Source organism: Mugil cephalus, chromosome 13 (assembly GCF_022458985.1).
Source record: "Mugil cephalus isolate CIBA_MC_2020 chromosome 13, CIBA_Mcephalus_1.1, whole genome shotgun sequence".
In the NCBI taxonomy this organism is placed as follows: domain Eukaryota; kingdom Metazoa; phylum Chordata; class Actinopteri; order Mugiliformes; family Mugilidae; genus Mugil; species Mugil cephalus.
The window spans coordinates 12,320,114-12,333,965 of NC_061782.1; the positions used below are offsets into that span (position 1 = coordinate 12,320,114).

General features: G+C 39.5%; 1 protein-coding gene across 2 annotated transcripts; it reads right to left on the bottom strand.

Annotated features, from left to right (window-relative positions):
* Positions 1–4,764: 4,764 nt before the first annotated feature.
* fbxo9 (F-box protein 9) lies at positions 4,765–12,318 on the bottom strand. Of its 2 annotated transcripts, none has more exons than XM_047603958.1 (13): positions 12,153–12,318; positions 9,867–9,938; positions 9,285–9,416; positions 9,140–9,197; positions 8,777–8,876; positions 7,584–7,714; positions 7,380–7,494; positions 7,102–7,220; positions 6,016–6,106; positions 5,837–5,932; positions 5,637–5,730; positions 5,277–5,431; positions 4,765–5,193 (listed from the first exon to the last, which is right to left on the bottom strand). In XM_047603958.1, the coding sequence occupies exons 1-13, from the start codon at positions 12,153–12,155 to the stop codon at positions 5,085–5,087; spliced, it is 1,275 nt and encodes a 424-aa protein (XP_047459914.1). In that variant the 5' UTR covers positions 12,156–12,318; the 3' UTR covers positions 4,765–5,084. The 2 variants fall into 2 exon arrangements, with proteins under 2 accessions (XP_047459914.1, XP_047459913.1); XM_047603957.1 differs by lacking the exon at positions 12,153–12,318 and adding an exon at positions 11,746–11,919.
* Between the last annotated feature and the right edge of the window lie 1,534 nt (positions 12,319–13,852).

The window sequence follows — 13,852 nt, forward strand, 5'->3', positions numbered from 1 at the left end:
GAGGGCATCTTGGAGACCAGTTGGTTGTAAACCTCTTTGTCTCAGGACAAAGCAACCACCCGCCATCTTGTCCATTGTCTGAGGTCACACTCCACACCTCACACAGTCACATGTGTACATAGTGTAGGTAGCTCACTTAGTTTAATGTTTTGTTGTTTCATTTTCTAGATGTGTCTGATAAACTTTCTTTGAAACTTTACTCGTCTACTAATGTTGTACAAGAGTGAATATACCAACCTCTACACTGTAGAACTCTTAAATCCTTCAAATTTGCCAATAATAATTAGGCAACGTTGTTTGTGATTATTAAGTTAATTATTAAACAGGGTTCTGTGTTAATAGTTAGCATACCCACCTTTATGAGACTGATTTTTGATAAATTGGCAGCCTGGTGCCCCAAGGTGGATTTAATGTTAATGAAGTCCTATTAAATTTTTTATAGTATTGACCTGTCCAGGGTGTACCCCGCCTCTCGCCCAATGCCAGCTGGGATAGGCACCAGCAACTCCGCGACCCTAGTGAGGATTAACCTGTATGGAAGATGAGATGAGTTGTGCCAGAGCACAACGTAAATGGTGCCCCGTGTGAGGCAGTGTACTGTGTGCCATTTATTCACAATTGTGCAATATTAAATTTGAGCAAAAGTTTGGACATTACTAAAAGTGTAATCCTAAAAGAACTAATCTAAAAGTTCACATTCAACAGAGCCAGTCTGCTACAGGAGTAGACATCCAGCTTTACGTTCAGAAGGTGCATTGTGCTGAATTTGATTTGTTTCTCATAAAGACATTGAGCCATTTAATCCTGATAATGGTGACTACAACATTAATAACTTCCTGAGTGAACTAGACCATAATTTAGTTGACTTACCCAACAAGGGAGAAAGTCCAGCTTGTGTGGAAAACCAGCTCTAAAGCTGTTCACTCATTTATGCAGACACTTCCTCCCACAATCAGAGATAACTATCAAGATCTTTGTTTGGCCCTATCAGAAGAATTCTCCTCCTGCTAACGAGATCTCAGGAATAGTTGCAGCTTCTCTGATCAAACACTTACGCCTAGAACATCCAAGAGATTTTTTACAGACGTTGGAGACGTGTGTTTTACCAGGGCAAGAATGCACCAGACATGGAGGAAAACTCCACGTTCAAGTCCCTGTTTGTGAAAAACCTTCACCCTTCCATACGCACTCACATCACACTCATGACACATAATATGAACCCACTATTTATGAAGTAAGGAAGATGACACAGATGGCCTGGGAAACTCAAGTCTCTTCCAGAGCACAAGTGCAAACAACTGAGCCCAGCAGCTCAGACATCATCCTCACAACAAGCCAAGGTGGCTGACAAAAGGCCATGTCCAGGCACATCGCAACCACCATGTCCACCAGCTGCATAGGAATAGACATTTACACAGCAGAAGCTGTAGGAAGCCTTATGCTGAAATTGTGGCCTAGAACTCTGGTGAATCAGATAACAACCATAGCATCCTGGACCACAGTGTAGAACATGGTCAGCATGGTTCAGATAGCGACAGTGCTTCTGAATGCCTCTCCATCTCCGGCTATCAGGAGCGTTACAGCCCTGAGCCACATGTGAGCAAACGCCAAAGACACAAAAGCTCCAGAGCTTCCTCCTCACACTATAGACAGTCAAACAGGTACTAGGATAGGATTTCTTGGTTTTCTTGCAGTTAGTAGGATCAGCACGGCTTTGCTAGCAACAGCAGCAAATTCTGAATTGATTCAGCCACCACAGTGATTTCTGCGAATACTCCTGGACCTACAACTCTGCAGTATTTTGTTGATGACATTGCCATTAGACACCTACCATGACATGTCATTTCAGGTGCAGCATCCTTTCTCATCATAGCATCACTTACACTCATATTCCATCACTCACACGGATGAATAACTAGAAGATGTTATTTGTTTCTGTTATGTTTCATTCTGAATGTATGTGGATTGTTGTCTATTATCTGCATATGCTTAGTCAAGATCCAACAAACCAAATGCGTATGGTGCTCACGGGATCACACATCAAGTGGGATTCAAGGAAAACCATGGACCCTCCTCAGCAAAACTGGAACTACACAGCCAGGACAACTGTGGTTCTTTCAACAAGGACAACAACAATTGGACTTTGCAATGCAGCAACAGTATGATCTGCAAATCAGCACACCAACCAGCATCTTCTCTTCTCTATGCGACTTTGTAACATAACTGGGCCTAGTTAGCTTATCTCACACACATGACTTAGAATGGAACACTTCGAACTTGCCATGGTGTGCATTGATTGATATCAGTGAAATACTTAAGCTTTGTTGTCTGTAGTCTAAAGTCAGATAACTTGTGACTTGAATTTGTTCCCCTCACCAACATCACATGTGGTTGGCCTTAGAGGGCATCTTGGAGACCGGTTGGTTGTAAACCTCTTTGTCTTAGGACAAAGCAACCACCAGCCATCTTGTCCATTGTCTGAGGTCACACTCCACACCTCACACAGACACATGTGTACATAGTGTATGTAGCTCACCTTAGTTTAATATTTTGTTATTTCATTTTCTAGATGTGTCCAATAAACTTTCTTTGAAACTTTGCTCGTCTATTAATGTTGTACAAGAGTGAATATGCCAACCTCTACGCTGTAGAATTCTCCAAATTTGCTACTAATAATAAGGCAACGTTGTTTGCGATTATTAAGTTAATTATTAAACAGAGTTCTGTTTATAGTTAGCATACCCACCTTTATGAGACTGATCTTTTGGTAAATTGGCTGTCTGGTGCCCCGAGGTAGATTTAATGTTAATTAAATCCTATTAATATTTTTATAGTAATTATTAATCTTTTACTAATTTGATAATAACCTGCCTGAGTGCACTGTAAATAGTGCCCTCTATGTCAAATAGAGCCTGACATTTATAGTACATATCCTTGATCTGCACTGTGTGTAGTAGGCAGCGTACAATCCGCAACATAAATGATGCGTCCGTGAGAGGCATCATATTCTTCATATTCTTACCAATATACCTACATCATAGTTGTGCCAGAGCACAACAAGTTCAAGGCATTGGAGGCATTTTCTGACATTCTTGCCTACAACGGTCAGATCATGACTTAATTAAATGGCTCTGATGTGGATGAGTTTTGACTCAGCGTGCCATAGTAAGAAAACAGCAGGAAACAGATTCTCTTAAAGATGTTTTTTTTTTCCCAAACGGCTGCTCCTCTCCCGTGTTAAGTGTCTTATTTGTGTTGAAATTTGTGTCATTCACCTCCACTCCTTTAAATCCTCTTCACTTTGAGTAGCATCTCCTCCTCCTGACCTGCTCCTCACAAGCTCTGCAGACTTGATGCACTGCAGTGCTATCCGTCATGCAGACCTCGTGTTTGGAAGACAGTGCAACAGTGTGTGAGCTTTGGTGGCATATCTGCTGGCCAGCCACTATCCAAACAATGCCTTACTGATTTTCAGAGGCTGTCAGACAGGGCGGGGTGCAGTGTCCAAGTCACTGTAGACGGCAGCAATGTTTATTTTTTTTTATTATTTAAAACGGGGTCCTCAACATTTTTCAGACCATGGACCCCTTAACTGATGGAGAGATTGAGTAGGTTAAGTAGTAGGATATTACCTACTATATGTGTTCTATATTAAATTTGACCTAGTGCTATTTACAAATATACATTATTATCATCAGTTTTGCATTCAGTTTTAAGCTATTCAATAATGCACAGGTTCATATATTTTTACGTTTAACATGTGCAACAGTAGGGGGGGCGTGCAACTGCTGTAAACATAAACATATCTGACATAAACATACATGCATGGGATTTCACCTGGGAACTGAATAGGCTCTCTTTAAATTTGTGGGGGAAAATTAAAAAAATATATAAAAAATGTGCAAAACTTCTAATCTGTCCTTTGCATGGCAACAGGTGGACATCTCCTGTATGTACCTCAATACATCTGCTAATCTGGTTTAAAAGCTTAAAGCCACTCATTTAGTCAAAATAATTCACAGTACATTAAATTCTGTTTTTAAGGAGAGATGGAGCAGTTCCTCTTTGTCCTCATGTCCAGTGCCGATACCAATACTGAGCATCTGCTGATTTCCATCCAATAAGCCCTATGAACCTTGCACTGTCACTGCAAGACCTGGGGGTAAATGAGCGGTTCAGTGATTTCTGGATTTATTTGTTTTCTCGATACATGATGAGCAAGAACATGATCAAAAGCTAAATAAATATGGGGTTATCACAGAGCTGATGTTGCTAAAAAGGAAGAGTGCAATGACCTCTGGAGATAAAGGAAACCTGAATGTGAAAGACACACAAACGGCTACCATGCCACTGTGAGCTGAACCAGTGTATCATGAATTTGTTGCCATGGCTGCACCATTGTAGTTTTACTGTGGAGGTGGAGTCCTGACAACAGATGTTTCCTCCACTCTTTCTAGCCATGTCAGTTTAAGCTATTTTGACAAGGCACAAATTATTTCATTCTAATCCAACACAACTTTCACATTTATCATTTTTTTTTCTCTCTCTTTGCAAATCCTGTTTGATCTGCCTGTGCTCAGTTCCCAGAAAATGAAATGCGTGGATTATACCCGTGTGTCCTCAGCAAGACAAATGATGTAGAAGTCTGAAATCACATTTGCAATATCTTTTTACTCAGGTTGTGTAAAAGGATCTCAACGATTTGTCCTGCGGCCGCCTTGTGGGAATCCCGCATGGGTACACGTCACTACACAGATGCTAACATTTTGTTCATCACTGTTTATTTGAGGAAGAAAGTGCACCATGAAACAAAAACAGTATGAACATTCATTGCTTGGAACAGGTGGGAAGGTGGCTAATTAGTTTAGCTCTCAGCAAAACATTGTAATTTCTGAAATCAGAAAATAAGTAGTACTCTATTATTCTTCAGCATTACGTAAACCTGAAACATGAGGGTTCAAATAGCGACACCAGAATCCAGCTGCAGCAGAAACGAAGCAGGCTGAGGAGTATGCATTTAGTTGAGATGGTGAATGAATTTCTGCTGCGGTGTTCGTGGGATAATGTGCGGGTCCTCAAGCGGCTTAAAGAGGCTGCTCAGAGAAAGCAGTGTAACTCTTCACACGTGCAAATAGGAAGGGCGAGTACATCCTGTCCAGGTCAAACGCCGTGACAACCGTTTCCCCGGTCAGCCTGCAAACAGAGTCCGCGTCAGTTTAGAAAGAAAACAGGTAATGTTTTTATTTCCAAGATGACTCATAACTCCGGTATCTTACTTGTAAGTGATGTGACAAGAGTGGTGGATCCACACCAGCTTACTGGCACTATGACGCCCCCCAGAGGTCAGATGGAGTCCGACGTGGAAGCTGTGCTCAGCCTCTGGGGGTGGGTTCCGCCTGCAGAACCGATTCCTTTGAAACTCGGTCGCTTTCTGTTAACAAATGACACAGTTTACATGTCATGTGGACGATGTCACTGGTTACCTTTAGCAGTCACAGTAAACTACTTTGTTACTGTATCTACATAGTGATACAATTACTCATATTTGAGCTTTCATACACAGCTGTAATAACTTAAAGCTTTATTTTTGACATTATTAAACACACTATCATGCACTACACATGCACTAGTCTCACCTCCTCCTTCTTCTTGCAGACAACAGCAAAAACTTTGGTTTGATTATCTGTCTCCTGTGACAGACGGAAATGGCCGAGCAGAACAGAATCCATTCTGTGAAACGAAGCAATCGTGTAAATGTTGACGCTCGTCATGTAAAAATTATTTTTGATGCCCAAACACCTGTTGCAGCTGAGCTCGTAGAGACCGGAAGGCGTACCTCGTGTTTCTCGTACGCAAGCGGGGGACAACGTACAGTGGGTCCTCGGGGGTGGTCAGCATGATGACGTGGCCGTCAGGGAAGAACCGGAGGTACCTGAGGCAACAATGTTAACACTGAGCTGTGATCTCTGTACAACTCACCATGAAAAACAAAGACATCTTTTTTTTTTTTTTTACCTGTAGTACTCAACGTGGTGCCAAGCCCTGTAAAATCCATCCAGCGATTCCTCTCCTTGGCGGATGTAGGATGTCTTACTGATATAGACACCTGCGGAAACAATATGGATGGAGAGTTTAATATCCAGTCATTCCTCCTTGTTAGAAAACTGACACCAAAACACCATTATATACTGATCACACAATAAAGTCTGTTCACGGGTCATTTTACTGCAAGTAGCAATTTTACGCTAAGAGTGGTGTTTATTTATCTGATTTGAACCCAACATTTTACAATCTGACATATTTTCAGATTTCTCTAGCTAACTGCAGGGGGCGACAGTGTTCTGCATGAGTAAGCATTTACGTCCCAAAAAGTTAAACTCGGTCAAACTAGAGGTTAGTTCACATATTTCATTCATAGAAATATTTATACAGTAAAACTTCTAACTTCTAATGAAATAAATATATCAAGATGATCATTTGAGAGCATGACATGAACACAGGTTTATACAACGGTGCAAACACTGTGGCTCATCCTTGCATGCACCAAGAAGGCCGCTTTGTCAGAAGGGACTTGAACGAGATATTTGAAATGAAGAAAAACTGGCGAGAATCAGCCACAAGGATCAATTCAGATCCTCCAGATACAACTCAGTTGACAGACAATTCAGAACAGGATCAACAAAGCAAGTATAGAGGAGAGTGATTCAACAGAAACTATTTTTATGCTCAAAGAATGAGGCAGGTAGGATTTATATTGCCAAATACTAAAGCTAAATTCAACCTACGTAGATGTGCAGCTAGAAAGATTGAAGAAAGGCGAAACCTAACCAGAACAAAAACAGATTATTTATGAACTCTAAGGTTAACGGAGTAAGTTTGGATGGAAACTTTCATTTTACAAGAAGGGGAATGAGCCAAAGAAAACCAAAACTTTGACCAAAATCCCATGAAGTATCTATGTCATGATTCTATGCAAAGACAATTTAGCCCATTTAGTATCATTGTATGTCTCCAAAATACTTTTCAAATATTTTGCACCAGGATTTTAATTTTGTGGGATGTTATGACTGTGAATATGTCAAATACTGAACACTTCCTCACCATCAAAACGGACACGCGGCCTTTGCAGAAACATCTCCCTCCAGGATTTGAAGGGTACAAGTTTGGTGCAGTTGCGTCCCCACACCTTCAAACAGGCTGATCGCCAGATCTCAGGATCCCTGGTGAGAAATACAAAACAAGTATGAAGTGAAAACACGTGGATAGAACTGGATTTTAGTTACTTTATTGATTCTTGAAATCACTTAGGAAATTGTGGGAGACAAAAACCTGAGCAAAAACAAAGTAGTTGGCGAACATGCAGTGAGAGTGGGGCTGACCTTGCACAAATGTAAAACCCGCGGCAAACCAAGGAGAGCTGCTCCAGGGCTCGCATGTCCAGATCACTTGACACCACCCAGCGGAATATGTACATCAGGATTTCCCGTGGCAACGCTGCGGTCGAACAATATGAAATGTCTATTGGACCGCTTGTGCATCAATAAAGATTTCAAACTCAATCCAATTAAATGAGCGTTTTTTACCTGATATGTGCACCTGAGTCAGTTCGAGCTCAGGAGTGCAGATCTTTGGAAAAGAGCTCTCCAGAGTGAGCTGCTGCTCGAAGTAGGCGATTAGATCCTCGATGTCCCCATCGGCATCGTTATCCTCCAGGCTGTGACAACAAAGCACGGTATGTTCATTATAAGACCTGATAACATGTTGTGCCGGCTTCTCTCAAGTAATGAACTCTGGAAAGAAAAAAAACTGTGTTTGCGGTTGGTGTGCGCGGGTCAGCATACATCCGGGACCATGACACCACCCACGGGAAGGAGAGGTAACTTGGGTAGTGACTGTTCAGCTGTGTAAGAGTGAACATCTGGTTCTCTAAGTTTTAATTACTCTGAGAGTTTAGTTTATACAGTAGACCAGGGGTCTTCAGATGTTTTTCAGTCCAAACTGATGGAGATAAACTACTACTAATATGTGTTCTATATTAAACTTGGTCTAGTGCTTATAAATATACAATATTATTTTCATTTTGCATTTAATATTAGGCAGGTTTTACATGTTTTTTTTATTTCAAACACATGCAACAGTCGAGTGACAGATAAAGAAATATTTGGCAGATACAAGTTAGAACTTTAAACATTGCTAAATGTTGTAGGGACTGTGAATCACCAAGTTATTTTGGCCTCAGTGGTTGGCTGATGGCGCGAGCTGCACTGTTAGCTTCTCTTCTGCTAATATGCTGCTGCTAATAGTCTGCTAATATTCTGCTAATAATGCAGCCTGCGTCTGAGATTTCACCTGGATCCTGAATAGGCTCTCGTCAATCAGGGGAACCTGAGTCGCGTGCAGTATGCGGCCTTGTGATTGGCTCAGCAGCGATAGGAGGCGGGGCCAACTGTGTACAGGAAGTGCTGACTGAAAGATAATGTTTTCTGCCTCCATTTATCCCTTTACTGTAATATGTTGGATTCATGTTAATGTGTATTTAAAGAAATTTAAATCTGCTGAGAAAATTAAAAAATATATATATATAAAAAATGTCTAATCAACCAGAGATTTTCTGCAGATCCACTGTTGATGCAATAGACAACTGTGTTCCTTTGAGCCTCATGTTTAGCTGGTAGATATTACAAGCATATTTCAAGAAACTAACTAACTCTAACCATTCCATGCAAAGGAAGACAGAAAGAAATAAAATGTGTGAAAGCTTAAATAAACATCTTACTAGTTTCCTCCACCGCGGTCTGAGTCAGAAGGACGGCTGTAGTTGATTTTAAACTCAATGTCAGGAACAAGCTGCATAGCCATGCGATAGAACTTGATTGCTGTAAATAAAATCAGCATATAAAAAAAACAGTCACTTTCTTTGGTTTGGGATACTGAAACTACAAGAACTATTAATCAGTTAAACTTTCTCAGTTATTCACATTTCATTCACGATGGGCTGACGGCTATAAATACTCTTCCACAGGACTGCTGTGAGTAAACTAAGCAGTTCCTCCTCCAAGAACTGGTTTAGTGTGGTTACGTTAACATTTGGTCCTTTCACTGGTCACTTTGATCACCGCCATATATCCTGCATACACACCCTCGTAGACGGCTCCACTCTGCTCTTCCTGAACGGCCCTCAGAAACAGCTCCGTGGCCTGAGGGAAGGTGACTTACAATCAGTCATTTCACTAACAAATGTCACTGACAGAAACATCGCTCGGAGAAGCTATTTTACGACTTACCTTTTCCTCCCGAGCATTCTCCTGTGACTTCTTCAGACCTTTAGCTCGCAGCAGTCGGTCACTCGCTCCGGTTGCTCCAGAGTTAGGCTTGAGTTCAGACATCCACTGAGCTCTGAACGCATTGAGCTGCAGCTGCAGGTCAAACAAAACAGCAGGTTTTATTAAAAACTAAGCTATTACAGTCTGAATTATGACATTTTTCTTCTTTGGTACGTTCTCTCAAACGGAATCACAAATACTTACAGTTACCAAAAATACCATTTTCACTTTCTTTTTTACTTTAAAAAAAAAAAGTGTGAAAACTTTCAGGTCCCTAAAAATCATTAACATTTACAGGGGAACAAGTCAGCTACCAGTACTGAGAGAAAGAGTTTAAAAACGATTAATTTGCACATAATTACGCTTCAGTTAATATTTGTAATGTAAGTGATAGCAGATCACAGAAGCTAAACACAAACAAATAAGTAGAACAGAAAAAAAATTTAATTAAATTGAGAAACTACAGGAGAGCAAAGACCTGCTTTGTCATTAACAGAGTCAGTCACTTAAACATATAATGAAATCATGAGAAGTTTTCCTTACTTGAAGATTTGGATCATCTGAATTTTCATCGACGTCCTCCATCGTGCCTCCATCATCCACATTGTCGTCAGCCTGTACAAAAACTAATTAAGTACGACTTCAGAGCTGATTACTAACCCAGCTTATCAAACATGAGAATAAGTGCCCAACTGCAGATACAGATATAGTCACTGCTTATATTGGTATTGTTAAGCATGATTATCATTGTCTATTTCCAGTTTATGGCCTGCAGTTATTACATTACCCAGTCAAATTTTAATAAGAAATAGCAGCGTACACAGTAAACGGCAAACAAAGTGTCAGATCATTGGGAAACACTATCACCATTACATCATCCACTTGAAAACCCTGGTAAGTAAACCTTTTCTGCTCTTATCTATGCCACCAGTTATATTATAATTGTTATTTTATAAACTACTGGTCAATATAAAGATACAGCAGACACAGACAAATAGTCACTGAAAGACACTGGCTGGATTCTGTAGAATGATTAAAAAAAAAACTTTCCTTGGTTTCCTAAGATTATTTAACTATGAAAATAACAGATTCATGTAAAAAAAAAAAAAAAAAAAATGTAGATGGGACAAAGTTTGCAAAGACATAACAGGCAAACTTTATCTGTAAGCACACACAGAGTGTTTGTTTTTAACATTCCTCTTGCACATTGTACCAGAAGTCTTCAGATCAGAACATTTTAATCTTAATATTGTATATTACGTTTGTCTCACGCTTTAAGTGTTTGTGACACTTGTAGTAAAAACACTAGTGAAAACAAATGCTTTCTAATTTAACAAATTTGCACTATCTTTGCACTAGCTTCATGAAGGTTATAGCATTCAGCTCAAATGTGTTCATTATATTTATATAGACATTTTAGCTTCTTAAGTAGTTTATTTATATAGACATATTAGTTTCTTATTTACATATACGTTTTAGTTTCTTATGAAGTTTCTTATTTATAGACATTAGTTTCTTAAGTAGTTTCTTATTTATACAGACATATTAGTTTCTTAAGTAGTTTCTTATTTATATCAACGTATTAGTTTCTTAAGTGGTTTCTTATTTATATCGACGTATAAGTTTCTTATGTAGTTTCTTATTTACATAGAAGTATTAGTTTCTTTAGTAGTTTCTTATTTATATATACGTATTAGTTTCTTATGTAGTTTCTTATTTATATAGATGTTTTAGTTAACATAGGGTTAAAAGATGTTATCTTTATCTGACAGTTTCTTTGAACAACTACAAAAGGCTAAAGTTGGTCACTGAAACTGTCAGGTAATAATAACATCTATATAGTATTCAGCACTTGCTCAAAATACCTGACAGAGCTGTAGAGTCGACTGTGTTTTCATTTCAGAGGCTGTGGTTTGGTTTGTAGTTGCCTATTATTGAACTGTGTTGTAGTGACACGTGTTCCTATTATTTTGACAACCCCATTTTAGTCAGCGGGCTAAGCTAAACTACAGGAGCACTCTGCATGACTTAATTCAACCCAGTTTAGCAACACCACAAACTACACCCTCCAAAATGATGATACAGTCGAGTCATTTTTTTTTTTTTTTTTACTGGAAGGCTCTTATTACAGCATGCATTTGTTTTTAATGGTGTACCTAATGTTTTGGCAAGTGGGCGTAAAGCGAAACACCTAACATGCTAACGCTCCCTCAATATACGATAAACTAACTACAGCCCCATGCTTGTATATCGTTAATTTAAGGCACTTACAGTCTTTTTTTTAAACTATAACCATAACTAGTTAACTCCAGGAGGGCAGCGTCGAGCAGAGCTCAACTACAGGTGAAGCTAGCCTCGGTGGCTACATAACAAGCTAACACGTTTCTCTGTGAATAAAGAGAAAGAAAACGCGGCGACCCACCATGACACCTTTTGGTCAATAGCTCTGATTTTTTGTGTCTCTTCAAACGTCGTCCACGCTATCGCTTACAGTTCACGGTCGGAGAAGCGGACGACACAACGAACATATTTACGAGCTCGCATGAACGCAGCCATTTCGCTGAGTAGTCCGGAGCTTCAGGGACAGGAAGGAAGGACGAGACAGGAGGATCCGTCCGTGGTGAACTTTGTTGTGGGAATTTAACTTAGATTCCCCCTACACTGTCACATAGTTATTCGCTTTGGAATAAAAGATAATAATTTGATAAAAATAAATAAATAATAAAAATCATAACAATACAAAGCTATCTAACATTTCTGCAAGTGTGACCCAAACGCAACAAAAATGGTGCGTTAACTATTTTGCAGAAGTAACTGTATCATATTTACCATTAATATGTGCAGCTCCACTTTTCACTGGGTGTCACTCTTTACTCCCTCAGTTTCACAAGGACTCTACACCTGACAGTGTACTGTGGTGTGTAGAAATTAGCCTGCCGTCGAAGAAACATGCCCCTCTGCTGATTTACCAAATTTTCTTTGTAGAACGGTGTAAAAATTGGTCACATTCCCTGAACATCAATGCAAACGTGTCAAACTCGTTGGAGGGATACAGTGTTGTCCAATAGCAGAGCTGCACACAGGAGGCTTACAAGAAGTGATAAAACCGAAAACTCGTTCTGCAAGAGTAAATGCCTAGTGAAGCTAGAGATGTGTGTGGAGATATTTTACATGCTTTGCAGAGCAAAACAAGGTTAGAAAACATGCTGCATTAGTAATAATGATCTGTTAATAATATGATGTGTACTATAATATGACAACACTCAGTGGAGTCAATTTGCATGGTTGACAGTTTTGATACTTTGGGTTTCACACCTTTCTGTGGGCGACTGTATGTTTGTGTACAATTTTAAAATAGAGGAATATAAATAATGACAAGTTTTATTAGCACTGTCTGGTGATGAACAACAAAATACAGCTTGGTAGCGCTTTGGTTCTGGAGCAATAAAAGTAGAAAGCATAGCAGCACAAAGATTAAAAACTATAGCAGTTTTGGTTTTCATTTTGACTCTGTAGCTCTTCCTAGAAGGCAGCGTAGTAAACAGCCTCTATCCAGGGTGGGTGTGGTCCCTGGAAATGTGACTGGCTTTCTTTCTTTTGGAGCCGGTCTGTGTAGATGTCTCTCGGGGGCAGCAGTAGGATACAGTAGACCTGTAGAAGTTTGACAGGAGGTGCAAATGTAAACATGTATTTAGACCATTAGAACATAAGTGCTGATACAGGAACTTGTCAGCATACACATTATCACATTAGACAACATCGCTAATAAGGCAGTATCACTCAGTGTTCATGCAGAGGTGGACCATGACAACCACATTTGACCTGTGAACGTTTCCTTGATCTGCTCTGATTGGCTAAATGAAAACCACATGTTTTTTAACCTCACTGAGAGGCACAGGGACGCAATTTAATATGTGTACCGAAGTTACCAAATATGGTTCCTTGCTCCATAAAGGGTTAAAGCTTTCCACCGACTGAACCTCCTCTCCCTACAGAGGGCAGTAAATTTGACAATTGTGTTGGTGGTGTGAATGGAGGCACAAATAGTTGTTTATTTGCCATATTTTGGTTCAATATATTTTGTAACACTTTGTTTTCTATCATTTTGTAAGTGTTTGCTTTTACTTTGTTACATATCAGGGCCTTAAATTACTTCTCGATTGCCGTATGGTTACCCTCCTATTTTTTTTTTTTTTTTTTTTGGCTTCATATTTAATGAGTTTTCCTAATTTAATGGGGACACTGTGACACTGGCCAAGAATATGTACTTAGTAAATATATGAAGCTATTTAAAAAACATCTCTTTCTAATTTCAGGTCAGTCAGTGAGATTTTATACCATAAATTTTATGGTGATCTGGATATTTCTCCATAGTCGTGTATGCAGGACTATGCAGGTATTCTAGATGTATATGTGGGTGGTGTGAGGGCTTTGTTTTATTTACAGAGCTATTCAGGTACTTGACAAACAAACATAAAGTACTTGACACATAAACTTAGGAGGTGTAAATTGCTGTTGTCAAATTGACC

What these genes read in the sequence shown, in the direction of transcription:
- fbxo9 (XM_047603958.1), bottom strand. An exon ending in CAGATGATCCAAATCTTCAA is followed by an intron (nt 9,417 to 9,866) that starts GTAAGGAAAACT and finishes TTTGACCTGCAG; the next exon opens with CTGCAGCTCAATGCGTTCAG. An exon ending in GCCGCGTGTCCGTTTTGATG is followed by an intron (nt 6,107 to 7,101) that starts GTGAGGAAGTGT and finishes TTGTTTCCGCAG; the next exon opens with GTGTCTATATCAGTAAGACA.